The sequence below is a fragment of the Piliocolobus tephrosceles genome, chromosome 7 (genome assembly GCF_002776525.5).
Source record: "Piliocolobus tephrosceles isolate RC106 chromosome 7, ASM277652v3, whole genome shotgun sequence".
Taxonomy (NCBI): domain Eukaryota; kingdom Metazoa; phylum Chordata; class Mammalia; order Primates; family Cercopithecidae; genus Piliocolobus; species Piliocolobus tephrosceles.
The window spans coordinates 13,832,001-13,849,073 of record NC_045440.1 but is presented as its reverse complement, the minus strand read 5'-3'; the positions used below and the strand labels follow the sequence as shown (position 1 = coordinate 13,849,073).

Sequence of the window (17,073 nt, the reverse complement as noted above, 5' to 3'; positions counted from 1 at the left end):
TGGTATGCCAAGAAGAATGTCATACAATCGTAAGGAAATCAATTAACACATTGTTCCTTTAACAAGTTTTCTTACTCTATTAGTCTGTTCTCATGCTGCTACTAAAGACATACCCAAGACAGGGTAATTTATAAAGAAACAGGTTTAACTGACTCACAGTTCAGCATGGCTGGAGAGGCCTCAGTAAACATGATCATGGTAGAAGGCAAAGGAAAAGCAAGGCACCTTCTTCACATGGCGGCAGGAAGGAGTGCCAAAGAAAGGGGGAAAAGCCCCTTATAAAACCAACAGCTCATGTGAGAACTCACTCACTATCACGAGAACAACATGGGGGTAACAGCCTCCAGGGTTCAATTACCTTCCACTGTGTCCCTCCCACAACCCATGGGGATTATGGGAACAATTCAAGGTGACATTTGTGTGTGGACACAGCCAAACCATATCATTTATCTAGTACATATGATCATAATATGTATTTAATATTTGCACAACTAATGACAGAGAATTAACAAATGAAGGAATAAATGGGTGAATTAATTCAATGTTTGGAAGAGGTAAGAAATACAGGCCACTGCCTCAAGATACTTCGATCCATTATGGTAACACTTATAATCTTAAATAATAAATACAAAACAACAAAGTTATGTAAACCTTGTTTATGATAACATGCCCAGGAACTATCATGATACTCAAAAAATATGTTAAATAAATTCATATATATATAGTAAAAGTTGAGAAGTCAGAATGAGGAAAGCATTAACCCACACCTTAAATCCTGCAGGATTTCCCAGTAAGTCTATTCTTTAGCTTCATGTGGTAAGGAGCAGAATATATGCCGACTTTAAAGACTTTTATTGTAATCAATCAAAAAGGCAGACATAATATTATAGAAACTGTGTCCCAAGAGATGGAGATTATGTCTTTTCTGGTCAACTTAAAGTATTGCCATCACAAGAAACATTCAAGGAGGTTTAGTGTGTGCCAGGAATCCTTTCGTGTATTTACACATACTTACCTTCATTTTTTTAACTTTTCTCATCAAACTTATTTTTAATAGATTATTTTTTGAGGAGTTTTAGATTTTCAGCAAAACTGAATAAAAGGCATAGAGATTCACATAGTTTTTTAAAATAATTGGACTACTATTACTTGGACTACTGATTAACCAGTTAACTGTCTGAGTATATGAATTATATATTATGGAGAGAGAGATCTATCTTCTGATACTACAAAATTCCATTACAAGCAACTTTTCTACCTGTTTGGACGAACGGAGGCAAGACGGTGCAATTCCGGGTTCTTCATCCACCCCCTCCCAACTCTTCCCACGCGCGAAAATGCAGCCGGCGCCTGGGAAGGTACAGATCAACTGGGCATGCGCCAGGTGACGTCAATCCGAAGAGACCAAGATTTACCTGGTGGCACCTGCGGAACGCCCCGGACACGCCCGTGCCCCGCCTATTGCCCTCCCACTCCTAGAAAAGCCACTCTCAGCCAGTGAGCCACGCGGCCTTCTCACAGCCCCACTCCTGTCGGGATGTCGGGACTGTGGGAAGTCCATCCGAAAGCCCCACGGGGGGACTCTGCTGGCCTCCTTTGCCGGAGGCCGACAGACTTCTCCCCCACACCTTAGGTTACCAAAAATAAACTTGCAGTTTTGCTCCTACACTTGCCTACCCGCTAGTTCTTTTGTGCCCGCTCGGCTGGTCTTAGAAAAACAAATCACTACCCAGTGATACTGTTCCAGGCATCTCTAATTTTATTAATGAACTGCCAGACCACCATAGGAATGTCTTACGCTAAACACTGAAGGAATGCTCTTGGACTACTCTTTTCCCCTAGCTTCACTAAGGTGTAACTGGTATACGAAAAAACCCACACGATTAATGTATACAATGGGTACAATTTGGTGAGTGTAGACATAAGTATACACTCATGTTACCACCACCACAGTCAAGTTCATAAACACTTCCATTACTTCCAAAAATTTCCTTGTGTCTCTTTTTGTCTGGGTTTGATTTTTGTTAAGGCCTTTAGATATACATAAAATAACCGTAACACTTTTCACATGAATTCCAAACAATGTAGGACTACACCTATTATTATGATGTGGCCAAGCAGAAAGAACACAGATAACACATGAATTCTGAAAACTGGGACTTGTGGACTGGCTTTCCACTTTATAATGTATACACTTGAGAAAGTCACAAATACTTTGTTTATTTTCCCCTTTTTAGCATGACAATACTAGTAATCTCTCTTAAGAGTTCTCATGAGGTTAAAAACATGAGGCATAACAAAGACTCTAGTAAATGGCAAATGGGTATGCAAACCTTGGGGTGGCCAGCATCTAGCTTAAAATTCACTGACTATTTGCATTTGCAGACCTTACTTCTAGTTTCTTCCCCTCTCACTCTCTGCACTAGACCCAAATTTTGTTTAATTTCCTTTCATAAACTAGACTTACTCTTGATACAGGATTTCTGTGAAATTCCTTCCTTCTTCTCAATGCAGCTTTTCTTTTCTTTCCTTTTCTTCATTTTTTTTTTTTTTTTTTTTTTTTTGAGAAAGAGTCTCACTCTGTCACCAGGCTGGAGTGCAGTGGCGCGATCTCAGCTCACTGCTACCTCCGCCTCCTGGGTTCAAGCGATTCTCGTGCCTCAGCCTCCCGAGTAGCTGGGACTACAGGTGCGTGCCACCACACCCAGCTAATTTTCTGTATTTTTAGTAGAGACAGGGGTTTCACCATGTTGGCCAGGATGGTCTCAATCTCTTGACCTTATGATCCACCCACCCCGGCCTCCCAAAGTGCTGCGATTACAGGTGTAAGCCACTGTGCCCAGCCTCAACCCAACTTTTTTATAGCTACAGAGCACACATGGCACACAATACATGTAACACACTCTGTATACATAGCAAAGAGTTATGTCTAGTAAATGGGAGCAGATAAACATGCCTTATGAATTCCTCATCTTTCTGTATAACTTAACACTTCAATTATCACTCCCTTAAATAAATCTTTTTGAACACACAAATTAACAGGAAAAACCAGGATCCTCTCATAAATCTCTGTGGTTTCCCTTCATGACATTTACGAACTAGACTCTGAAATAATGAGAGCAGCAGCTAGGTCAGTTTGTTTGCCATCATCTCCCCTAGGATCCAGGAGAGTATTTATACATAGTGATCATTCAATAAAAATGGTTCAAAAATATATGCCAGTATCGATATAATGTCGCCATACTAGTATCCAGTCCCACAGTAAAAAGCCACAAGTTTATAAAATAAGGTTTCTTTTTGTTCCTAGTTCTACTTAAGATTCTTAAGGGATGGGGGAGGCTTATTCTACAGATCTGAAAAATTAAATAAAAACTAAAATGAATATTAAATATATAACTTCTTGCTAAGACCAGGAGAAAACATTTCAGAATTATTAAATGGTTCTGCGTTGGGGGTCCCCAATACCATCACCAGGTTTGGTGATTCACTAAGGGGACTCAGAGGCATCAGCACATGGTCACATTCATGGTTGAGATTTGTTACAGTGAAAGGACACAAAGCCAAATCAGCAGAGGGAAAAGGCACATGGTACAGTCTGAAGTGAACTAGGTAAATTTCTAACAGTGACTCCCTGTCAGGTCACACAGGATCAATTCTGTTGTGGCACATGTCAAGTGTTGTCTACCAGGGAGGTTCATTACACACTCAGTGCCCAAGAAGGTTGGTCATGTAGATGCCCTCTGTATAGCAGGTGGCACAATTCCAGACCCACACAAAAAAAGCAGGTGTTCAGCATTAAGCACATTGTTTGTCAACAGTTCAGGGACAATGAACCACCCTTCTCAGCTAAGGAGGGGTGGAAAATTTCCCAAAATCCATGTTCCCATATGGCAGGCAAGGGCCAAATCTGGGAGCTCCCCTTTCTAAGGATAACAATCTCAGGCCTGCTATGTTAACCTCTTCTGCATGGGCTCGTGATAATCACTATCTTCTGATAAATAAAAAGAATAGTATTTTGTTCACTGTATTACGGTGACAAAGACAACAACGTATCACAAGAAAGGGGCATATCTGAAGTGGTTTTACTCGTATTGCCTGGATTGTACTAAGTCATCCTCGTGGGTCCAAAAAAACCCAAAATGATTCTTATGCATCTAAGAGAAATTATTTGAGGACTAAAGTCTGAGACCATAAAAACTAGTAAATCTCATTTAATATGTTAATGACTAATATAAACTGAAATCATGGAAACCAAGGACAAATGCTTAAAAATAATACAAAGATTAATTGTAATGTATGACTTTATCATATATAATTGTTGCAGCTTTAGATATAAAAATGCAGAAAGTTTTATCTTTAATTTAAATGGTTAAGTGCAGCTATCAAGATTGTACTTTTAAAAGTCATTTTTTCATTCATTTCAGTTATAACCTATATAAATAAAACATTTTTAGATAAAGCACTGTTTTATATGACATTTACTCCTGTATCTGTATATCAAGAAACTTTTCAATGAGTTTTTCATCAATATCAAAAAATTCTCATTCATTTCATTCAATAAAACCCTACTAAGCACATAGAAAGTCCAAAGCCCTGAACATCACGTGATCTAGCGTCAACACATGATCATCATCGAAACCCTGAACATTACGTGATCTAGCATCAACACATGATCACCATCATCACTGTAATGCTAGTATTTGTCCTCGGCCAGACACCGTGGCTCACACCCGTAATCCCAGCACTTTGGGAGGCAGAGATGGGTGGATCACTTGAGGTCGAGACCAGCCTGGCCAACATGGTGAAACCCTGTCTCTACTAAAAATACAAAAATTAGCCAGGTGTGGTAGCACATGTCTGTAATCCCAGCTACTCAGGAGGCTGAGGCAGGGGAATCACTTGAAACCAGGAGGCAGAGAGGTTGCAGTGAGCTGAGATCACGCCACTGCATTCCAGCACGGGCAACAGAGTGAGACTCTTGTCTCCAAAGAAAAAAAAAAAAGAAAGAAAGAAAGAAAAAAGAAAACAAATAGTTTGTCCTCAAAGAACTTTCATATTTATGGTCAGATTCCAATTTCTCCTACTAAGATTAAAACTGTATGTGAAAATTACTGAGTTCCTGTAGGATAATGATAACAAAGAACTCCAAAAACCATGTAGTTCTCCAAAAAGCATAATCAAAACTACTAATGCCAACACAGAAACTGGGATAAAAAGAATCCTACAGAATATAAATGTAAATGGAAGCGAGGAAATGAACACCTGTAACTTCAGCAATCCATGCAAGAATAGGAAGGTGGAGACTATATGGGGAGAAACGGGTAAGAGGGATCCTAGCAGAGGCGACATACGGGGGGTTGGGTGGGGTGGGAATCACCCCAAAAAGAGAGAATCTCAGTTGAACTGGAAAACACTGAGAACAGGTCTATATGGTGGGGGAGAACAGGTCTATATGGTGGGGGATAACAGGTCTATATGGTGGGGAAGAACAGGTCTATATGGTGGGGAAGAACAGTGGCTACTGCGGAACATAAAGAAAGGGGCTTGGAAGTATACAGGAACAAACGTGGCAGTCTTAAGAACGCACCACTTTGTGCGGAGTGGGGGACAACTTAGAAGAAGCCGACATGCATTAGTGGCTTAGCGATACAGTGAAACAGAGAAGTCATGGAAATTAAGGGACCGATGGAAACATATTATCTCAGAATCAGAATATGCCACTGCAAGGAGGAGGAGAGAGGAAGAAAAAGAGAAGGGAGGAAGAAGTGAGCAGGGGAGAAAAATAAGCCTGCTGAACTCAACCTATTTCACGTTATAAGGAGAAAGCATATTTGAATTAAGAAATCAGTAGGCCACCCAAAAGTCTAGCCATCACCACCCACACGTAAACTATGGTTTCTGGTCTGGTATAGGAAAGAAAAAAAAAATTTTAAGCAGCAGCAAATGATCAATAGCATCTACACAAGGCTACTACAAAAAGAAATCAGAAAGAATCAAAATTCTTCAACTCATAAAAAATTTCCCTGGAAACAAAATCATGAGGAAAAAACTGAAACAAAATACTCCAAACTAAAGTAAATATCATTAAACAAGCAGTTGAAGACAGAAAATATCAAATCAGAAATTAAACAACTAGAAATAGAAGGAAATAAAAAACAGAAAGATGTTACATCACAGTTAGTAAGACTGAGGAAACCAGTATGTTTCAGAAAAGCAAAAGAGAATCCATGCAGAAATGATGTGTGCATTACAAAGTCTTCAAAGAAAAATAAAGTTGCCTGAAAATCAATAAAGGACATTAAGAATAGGATTAAAAGCAGGTAAGAGAACAAAAACAAAATAAAAGATTAAGAGGGAATGGGGTAGATTTTAAAAGATTAAACATGGAGAATTAGAGTCCCTGAGGTAGAGAAAACAATGAAATAGAACTGGTATTTTAAACTACGATACAGTAACATTTCTAAAAATAAAGTCCCCATACACATATTGAAGAGTTCTTTGCGTTCCTGAAAAAGGCAACCCAGAATAGTCAAATGTAAGACATAGTATAGCAAAATTATCAGCCTTCAGTGAAAAAATTTAAAATATACTTTGGCCCGCAAGGCAAAAAAACAAATCACATTCAAGTAAGAAAACTGGATTGGCAACAATATCTCAATAGCACTAAATAAAATTTCTTGGGACTATATGAACAGACTACAAACACTCAATTTCTCAAGCAGTAAAAGAAAAATGGTTATCTCTTCAGACTTGACCCCAAAAAGAAGGCCCAACACCTTACTGAACTCTTTAGGTACTGAAATAAGTTAATCTCCCACTGGAGCATTCTTCTTCATCATTTATATAGACCAGCCCACATATCAGTGTCTTCTGAAAATGGAACAATCCAACAGGCTACACTGCAAATGTCCAATAAACCACATCCTGTATCTTTGGGGACAGACAAACCTAATGACTGCTTCAAACTACAGTCTCCATGACTGATAACTGTGCTGACTAATGCCTATGGCAATATGAGTTGACTTCCACGTACCAACCCCAATTTGATTTCTGGACAGCACCAGCCTGACATGACCACCAAGTACAAATCTCTATTTTGGGGTTAGTCTACTGGAATCTGATGACTAAAGTATGAAGCGTCCACCAGTCTTTGCTTGTGGAAATGGTATATTTCAGAGTGCAGCTGACCTGACCATCCATTTTTTTTTTTTTTTTTTTTTGAGACACAAGTTTCACTCTGTCGCCCAGGCTGGAGTGCAGTGGCACGATCTTGGCTCACTGCAAGCTCCGCCTCCCGGGTTCACACTATTCTCCCACCTCAGCCTCCCAAGTAGCTCGGACTACAGGCGCCCACCACCACGCCCGGCTAATTTTTTGTATTTTTAGTAAAGACGGGGTTTCACCGTGTTAGCCAGGATGGTCTCGATCTCCTGACCTTGTGATCCTCCCACCTCGGCCTCCCAAAGTGCACCCATCAGTTTTACATTAAAAAACAGCAGCCATCTCTTGTGGGAAACTTTATCCCTAACTCTGCCACCCAACTCAAAGTCAATGGCCCAGTGGAACCCTCAGTTCACAGAGGTTCCCTAAATGCCTGGGCCTGGGTTACTGATGATTCTGCTTAGTTGAAATCTGGTGCTGTTTGATGGGCTGCTGTGACTGTTCCCCCTCAGAAACAGCTGTGTAACACCAACAGCAGGTGTGGTTGTTCTGCTCAGTGGCAGAACTCAAGGCAGTCAAGTCCTCACAGTCCTGACCAAGATCCACTTTGACAAATCTGTCTACATTTGTACTATTGCCACTGGCCTAACCATATGATCTGCCGCTTGGAAGACTACAGACTAAGAGATAAAGACACCTCTCTCTTTGAAACATCAATCTTCTGCACAACAAATCACACAGGCTGAGTTGTCACCAAGAGGTCACTTAACAAAGATGCCCACAGTGAGGACCTGTAATCTGATAAACCATAGTGAATCAAGCTGCTGATTAAACTTATACACTTACCAGATCACCACCAGTGCTACCTGGCTCCGTTAGTGGAACTTTATGCAGAAGCTGCAATGAATACTAAACTTGAGACTCTTATCAAACAATGGCCTGTTTACTTTGCAGGGCAGGAGCCATGCTAGTGAAGGCATCATACCCAACTGTTCTTAGTAAACTGACTTTAATGAGCCTTTGTCCTTTTCTTGGGGCTACCACTGGCACCTTACTACTATTAAGGTACTCTCACCGTGAGAGTACAGCATGTTGGAGTACATTAGCCATTCCATTTTGAATTTTAAAATTAAAATATGTCATATTTCTGGCTTTCTGGACTATTTTACAGTCTAGTAATACCATGCCTTTTGCCACAAAAGCCACCAAAACATAAGCCAACAGGTAAAGTATTCAGTAGTCATTCCACATGCCCTAACATCTGCTAACATCCAGCATTGCGACATGCATTTGAGCCACCTCAAAAATTACCATGAAAATATGTGTGACTCGACTTCCTCTCCTCTTTTTGTCCCCACACCTTAACCAGGCAGTCTGGTGACTCAACGCATCTATCCCAAGAAAGAGTTCATCTCTTCTTGGCTGCATCCTAAGAAATAATCAGTACAAGAGACGCGGGCACTATTCAGATCTATTTTGGAAATTCAAGATTCTGTCCTGACCATTCCCGGGATAATGCTTCCTTTCCCCACTTGACAGCTACCTTGAGGAAACTCAATCAATATATCACCTGGGTGGCAGCCTAGCTTTGGGGAAAAAAAGGCTTAGGAAATTCAAATTTAATCTGGGTTCAGTCACTGGGTTCTCTTCTTTCACTGACATGGTCTTAGTTAATAAGGATAACGACCACTTGGCTGAGTATATTACACACTAAGCCCTCCTGCAGTGGCCTACAGAGGCCAAAGTGAAGGATGTAATCAGTCTTATTAAATTTCACTGAAAGGCCCTTGTATCTTTCATACTAAAACTCTCCAGATGAACATCTAATAATCTGGGTGTGCATCGGGGATAACTGGAGAAAAGATGAAGTTACAGATACTCAGATGGAGATACTGATTTTATGAGGGCAAGCAAAAATTCTAGTATGTGAAGATGAAAATTCAGATCCTAGAAGGTAAAGAAGAGAGAGAGATAGTAAAATCTTCTCTCTTTGAGAACCACCTTTGAAAACTTCCTCACATGAAAAAACATACTGGTACAGCTCTCTGAAACCATCAACTACTGTATCTGCCATCTTCCACCAGTGGAGTCTGAACTAATTTTGTCATTCTTCTTAATCTTTAGAAGGAATTTATGGAAGTGTTAATGGAAGACCCCGGCTTCCATGCAAAATATCAATTACCCTTTCTCTCATGTTCCTCTCAGACCCACTCCCATGGCGATAGCTCAGTCTTTCTTAGGAGGGAACAAGGGATGGCCTGTTAGTGCCATAGACAATAAGACAGGTTGGACTAATTACTCCCTGCCAGTCTGTCTAGGATTGTGGACACAATGTATTCATCAAACTGAGTTGGAGGAACCAAAGTCTACCAGCCAGCCAAGAGGCTACACTGAAGGCACTGCCAACCTCGGTTTCTTATGATGAAGCTCCCATTTGTGAGACCTCAATGATTGTAAGCAAAACTTCACAAGGGCACTACATACACTCCCCAGGGCTGGACTTCTCATGCAAAAGTTTAATACCATCTTGTCTTTGCTCCAATACCACACTAGGTATGATGAACTATACCTCGGAATGGGTTATGAGAGACCTTCAAGTGTTTACGGAAGCGTATAGCCCTCAGATCACTGTAGAGATCTCTCTAAAATGAGGCTGGCCTTCAGATACCTGGGGGAGCTGTCCCAGAGGGATAATTGACTTGTGTTTATGCATCCCCTGTGGGATGTTTTGTCTATGGTGAGAATCATCCCATAGGTAAAAGGTGGTGTATTAGTTTCTCAGGGTGGCCATAACAAAGTATCACAAACTGAATGGCTTAAACAAAACAAAACCCATAGTTCTGGAGGCTAGAAGTCTAAAATCAAGGTATCAGTAGGGCCATGCTCCCTCTTAAAACTGAAGGGGAGAATTTTTCCTTGCCTCTTCCTGGCTTCTGGTGATGGCTGTCAATACTTGCCATTCCCTGGCTTCTAGCTAAATTATTCCATTTCCCCACCTCTGCCATCACAAGGCATTCTTCCTGTGTGTCTATAACAATGTAATAAAATAGAATTTACTAAAAAAAATTGCGCTCTTTCGCTGATATAGCATCAGTCATATTGCATTAAAGGCCTGCTCTGCCTGAGTATCATCTCATCTTAACTAATTACATCTACAACTATCCTATTTCCAAATGAGGCCACACTCTGGGATACTTCGGGGTTAAGACTTCGGCATATCTTTTTAGAAAGAAACAATTCCATCTATAACAGGTGGTAAGTTTCACTGAAGTCATCAATAATACCACTTCAGCCTCAACTCACTGAGGCATTCACATCAGCTTCAACTCACTGAGTTGTTATGGACGAGAGAACTACCCTAGATGACTTCTTTATGGACCAAGACAGATTCTGCTATACCTGTATTAACGTCTCAGGCCAAGGAGATAAAAGTATGGAATGAGGGAAAGAGAGAAGAAAACATGCAATCTTCTGCTACAATAATACGTATCTAATTGAAGTATTACTTATAAAATACATATCTACATCTACATACACACGCACATCCCCACAGAACCGTATCTCTTAGCTTTGTCTACTAAAAAGGCCTCAAAGAAATGACACTACCTCAGCAGTAAAGCGTACATGTAGCTAAGCTTTTGCTTTCTAAATATCATTTTCTACTAAGAGGAACCAGGGCTCCTTGAAAAAAGTGCTGATCACAGTTCCACGGCAGAGAACATATGAAGTAAGCTTAGAACATCTTGTGCTAGAAAGTAGACTAAAGGAGATATGCCATGATATAGGAGTTGGTTCCCACTGGTCAAATTTAGGACAATTTGAACCTGAAGAATAATCCTAGTAATGGATTAGGAAATAAAAAGAATCTTTTGGTTGGAATACTCAAAACAAAAGGTAAGTGAGGTTGGCAAAGCTTGCCTTTACAGAAGAATGACAAGTAATTAATGTAGAAGAAATGACAGAATTTGAAAATCTCCATTTCACGATCACTAATGTAATATCAAGTCCAGGCAAAGATTATCAATGAACGCTAGAAGTGCTGGGTAAAACATTACTTCTGAGAAACAGGATATTCACATGATCATCCTGAATCCTTCCTCCCAAGCCACTTATCTCCCCAAATACTTAATACAAGTGAAAACAACATCCTTGTACAGTGGAGAGATCTGACAACCATCACCCTAATCAAGTGATCAATCTCAGCACTGGTATATGAACAAGCTAGCATTATGGGCCTCCTGATAATATACCGTAAGAGGTATTCCAACTAACCACTGTAGTACTCTTCCCTTGAATATAATCATGAAGAAACAATCAGACAAATCCAGAGCAAGGGACACCATAAAAGGCAAGTAGCTTGGATTCCTCAGGGAAAAAAAAGGAAAGTCAACGTCACTAAAACACAGACTTTTTCTTTAAGTGTGGAAATGTTATAAATTAAAAGAAAGAGGTGCAACAATCAAAGGTAACAGATGAACTTCGAACGGATCTCACGTGGCATGGGGGTGGGGGAAGGAAATAAAAGACATTTTGGAGACAAATGTAAAATTTAAATATAAACTATATAGTAAGATTATATCATTGAACTAATATTAATTTACTTAAAAGTTATAATGGTGTTCTAATTATAGAATAGCTTTAATCGGGCATGGTGGCTCCCGCCTGTAATCCCAGCACTTTGGGAGGCTAAGGCGGGCAGATCACGAGGTCAGGAGTTCAAGACCAGAGGGCCAACATAGTGAAATCCCATCTATACTAAAAATACAAAAAAAAGTTAGTGGGGCATGATGGCAGGTGCCTGTACTCCCAGCTACTTGGGAGGCTGACGCAGGAGAATCACCTGAACCAGCGAGACGGAGGTTGCAGTGAGCCATCATCGCGCCACTGCACTCCAGCCTGGGTGACACAGCAAGACTGTGTCTTTAAAACACACACACACACACACACACACACAAACAGTCAACTCAAGAGATGTATTAGTGAAGTATTTAGGGACAATATTCCATGATGTATGTAACTCATAGGTAGTTTTTTGCTAATATTTGACTGATTTTTTTTTACCTATACTTACAGCAAAATGCAAAGTGGTAAGACATTAATAATTAGTGAATCTTTGTAAAGGGTAGCACAGGTGTCCACTGTGCTAGTTTCAATTTTCTGTAAGCTTGAAATTAAAAAGACGAAGAGACTACAGCTGGACTTTAAATGGAAAAAATATAGAACATAGAAAAGAATTCAAGGAATGCTACAATGTCACATATATAATGAATGTTTGCTGTGAACAGTAAAAAATGTTGGGATTATCCTGTCTGAAGAAGAGACACCTAGGAAGAAAGTTAACACAGTGAAGTTACATCATATGCCATCAATATAAAATATAAGAAAATTAAACTACATAGCTCAGCAATAACTTGACGGCATCATTTATACCAAACTGGTCATGATTCACTCAAGAATGAGTGAATATGTTAGCCAAACCAGAAAAAGAACATGTGAACAACATGCCAGTTCCCCAGTCTTGACAAAGAGGTGAAACACCTTGTTCATGTAGTCAAATAAATAAAAGAAACTTAAAAATTAAGGGCCATGAAGAAGTATTATCAAAGGTAAGAGGAAATTATAAGGGTTATAGTACCATACCCAAATAGAGTAATATACTTACAGATGCTTTAGGTGATATACAAGGGTAATTTTATCTATACCCAAGTTTCACCTTATCTGTTAATTTCACACTCAAAACCCATGAGAGGTGTGACCTCTCTGTAATGAAACAAAAGGGTGACAAGCTCTTTTCCACATGATTTTAGCCACCTGTATTCAATTCACCAGTCCCCATCATGAGACACACCCCTGAATCAAAGCTTTTCATGATCATACGAGTTTAGGATATGCTGGCAGAGGGATCACTGCCCTAAAACACTAATAATCTGGGTTAGGAACACAGAAACAAGATACAATTACAGTTTACAGAATAGGGACAATAATGAACATGTGCACTTAAGAAAAGCATTAAATTCTAATAGCTCTGGAGTCACAAATCCCAACCCTGAACAGCTATTAGCTGTGTGACTTTAGAAAAATTATAACCTCTCAGCTTTAACATTCTCATCTATAAAATGAGTTTTGTTCATATCTAACTCTCACAATGACAATCACATAAGATTATATATATATATATATATATTTACTGTATATATAAATGACTTAACATAGTGTCCCCAATAGTTCACACAAAATAAACAATTATTTTATTTTGTTGGGGCAGAATGGATGTTGGTTAATATCTAATATATCAATATAATAAGTTATTCACCATTCTTAAAATATTTTATAATTTACCAATTTTTCATTTAACTGGAGTCCAATTATATATTAATCTTCAACACATCACCAAAACTTCTGTTATACAAGCAACTTGCTTGATTCTACATAAGTTTTTTTATTTCCCTTCCAGTGAATTTTCTTCTTAAGCCTCCTGATCCATAGTAATATCCTTCGATGAGGATATTTCGTCCTCAGAATTTGTAATAAACCCTGGAAGAGATGAGCAATTTTGTAGAAGAATATATCTAAAAGAGTTAGCAATTATGAAGAATATTCCCTACAGTATAATTTGATTTTTAAAAAAGTTTGGAGTTAACACTTAAGGGAGGTGAGAATTATATCGAGTAGTCTTAATTAACAACTTTATTTGGCCGAGGAGTTTGATGTTAGCACTGAGGGAGGTGAGAATTGAATTCCAAAATTTGTGAATAAACTGACTGTGTGAAGGAAGAGCAGAATTATCTGCTAAAAGGGCTTACAAGGAAGCCAACAGCTCATTCAGCAGCCTTTAAGCAAGGAAAATCAACTGAAGAATCTAAATGCAAGCTAACTCTAGAAGAAAATTTCACTTTTTTTTAAAAAAATAAAGAAAAAAGCAAGGAAGTCTCACAAAGTCCTACGATTTTTAAATTGTAACTATGAACTCTTCAAAGATCCCATACAATTATAAAGATTACGGCAGTGTTACAGAAGTGGTCCAAAATTACACTACACAGAAGGACTCAGGAGGAGTAATTCAGGTGAGAAAAAAAAAAAAACAAGATGGCCACAAATGACAGGGTGCCTTTCTCAGTGCATCTACAACTCCCTCTGAGGCTTCATTTACTACTCAGAAATATAATTTGAATAGTTTTTCTTGAAAAATATTTCTGGAAACTCCTCTTTGCCTTTTCATCTTAGTTGTCACCCTGAGATCTCTTTGGTCCACTCTGCCCACTATCATATGGATTACAGAGCTCTCCTGGCTCAGTAACAATAGATCTCAAGACCACTTCTCTACCACAGTTACTTAACAGATGCCCCTTTGAAATTCGTATCATTCTATAGTACAACCCAGATGTCCTTTCACAAATGAATGGTTAAATAAACTGCAGTACATCCATCTAATGGAATATTATTCAGTAATTAAAAAAATTAATTACTGAGAAATATAACAACTTGGACTTTTTTTTTAGGGAATTACGGCAAATTTTTAAAAGCCAAACCCAAAAGGTCTCATACTATACAATTCCATTTACATAAGATTCTTGAAATGACAAAATTATAGAAATGGAGAACAGATTAGTGATTGCCAGAGGTCAGAGGTCAAATTTGACAGGTAAGAAGTACAATGTAGGGTGGGCGTGACTTTAAATGGCAAGAAGTATTCCTACAGTAATAGAGTTGTTCCGCATTTGTCTGTACCAATGCCAATACCCTACTTGTGAATTTGTACTATAGTTTTATACCGGGTTACCAAAGGAGGAAACTAGGTAAAAGATGTGTACCTACAATTATCTCAAAATAAAATTTTCCATTTAAAAAAGTGTTTGTTGCATACTTTTAGACAAGTATTTATACTTGCCTAAAGTTTTCTTTAATTTGTTCCTCCTGACAAATATTTCATTTATGTAAAACTGTTTACTTCTATAGCATAGAAATTTCTAATTATTGGCAGTATCAAAAATTACATGGGTTATGCTAGGTAAAAGTGAATGCTATTAAAAATTAAAAATTGATTATATTTAAGGGGGCTACTTCATAAAGCATAGCTGTAACTGAGTGACCTACAAGGCAACCTGCAGGATATAAAGATGATAAACCAGTTTTATGACTATATGTGCAACTGGTCAATGAATATTTTACCTGCCCACAATAAAAGATTATTAGCCTATCCATATCATTTCCTAAAATACACTGATTTTTCAGCTTATTTTTAAATGCACAGTTATATTTGACTATTAAACAACTGTTTAATTATCTTACATATATTTATCTTCAAATGAACATTAAAAATACATATATAAGCCATGGATAATAGTTTTTAATATTTTTTAAATACATAAATTACCTGCACACAGAACACTGCCGCTGAGGCTGAAGAGCAGTGAACATAACAATCATGGAATAGTTTCTAGGTGGTGCCTTTATAAATTTTCGGAATTTATCACCATTCATTCGGAAGATTGAGCGTCTGGAACTCCATTCCATCAGCTGCTCTACTTTTTCAGCTAAAAGATTCTGCAATTAAACACAGAAATTTACATTTACAAAGAGTTTAAGTCCTTTTGTTTGAATTTCATATAAATGCATAAAATGTTTTCTCTTTTTCCTAATGATATCCAAGTTTATAGAAAAGTAAGACCGTATTTCTGCTCCCAGAAAGATAGAAAAAGACACATATTTTTCTAACGTTGGGTTTTCTTTTGGCCTTATATATCCCACACCAGTTGATAGAGAAGTCAGCAACAGGGGCAGACATTTAAAAAAAAAAGGCTCAAGAAAAGTTAGCTCTTGCTATTCAAAAGACAAAGAAAGGGGAAGCCCAGTAAAACAAAATAGTTAACTGCTCTACTCTAGCCAAACATCACAGCAAAAGGAAAACAAAACAACAACAAAAACTACCATCTCAAAACCACCCCCACAAATATAAAGCTGCAACTATACACAAAAGAGTGTTGTATGATTCTACTTAAAGTCAAAAATAGGAAAAACTGATCTACTGTGGTAAAAGTCAGTACGGTGGCTAGTCTGCGAGGCACAGTAACTGAGAGGCAGCAAAGGTGGAACTGGGCTACTAGTAATATTCTGTTCCTGGGGAGGTTTGGGAGGAGATAGCACTGTAGCTTCTGTATAGAAGGCTCTTATAGGCTAGGAATGGTGGCTCACACCTCTAATCCTAGCACTTTGGGAGACCAAGGTGGGAGGATCACTTGAGCCCAAGGAGTTCAAGATAAGTTTGGGCAACATAGCAACACCCTGTCTCTACCAAAAACAAACAAACAAACAAAAAAGGCTCTTATTTTTAGATCATTCATTTTACTTGAACAAGTCCGAGAAGGTAACAACTCTACAACATTGTATTCCTACAAGAAAAAGAAATTCCCTGCCATTTTAAAACCAAGCTAGTATCAGTGGTCAGGAGAGAAAGGCTTGAACTATGCCATTTAACCAAGCTCTACTCTAGAAATCAGAGAGAAAAGTAATCTCTTTCCCCTCTCCTCTCAAGTGAAAAAGGAAAAGTGGCTCACAGAGACTGGGCTACATATACACCAAGGAGAGAGAAGGCAAGGTAGACATCTTATCCTGAGTTAAGGTAAAAGACTTGTTGCAGTGCTTTGCACCCACCTGAACAGGAAAGAAGATAAATGGAAAGAAAGGGAAGGGAGAAAGGAAACGAAAGTAACTTGGCCAAAGAGCATAGTAACCGGCAGAGACAGAACATTCAGATATGCATGCATGCTAACTGTATGAAAAAGAAAAATAATAGTTAATGACTCGACTGTGTTTGTTTTTTAAAAGACACAATTTTGCAACAACCAAAGGGCATCAACTGAAATTGATCTTAACCTCAAAACAGATTAAAGTCAGATTTATATATATATATAT

General features: G+C 38.5%; 1 protein-coding gene across 4 annotated transcripts in view; it reads right to left on the bottom strand.

The window, feature by feature from the left end:
* The window catches only part of TUSC3 (tumor suppressor candidate 3), a 296,682-nt gene that overhangs the window by 122,792 nt on the left and 156,817 nt on the right, over nt 1-17,073 (bottom strand). For all 4 annotated transcript variants that reach the window (XM_023219165.2, XM_023219162.3, XM_023219164.3 and 1 more), the window contains one exon: nt 15,536-15,705. In XM_023219165.2, the coding sequence (XP_023074933.1) occupies nt 15,536-15,675 (140 nt within the window). In that variant the 5' untranslated portion in view covers nt 15,676-15,705. The remainder of the gene's footprint in view (nt 1-15,535; nt 15,706-17,073) is intronic.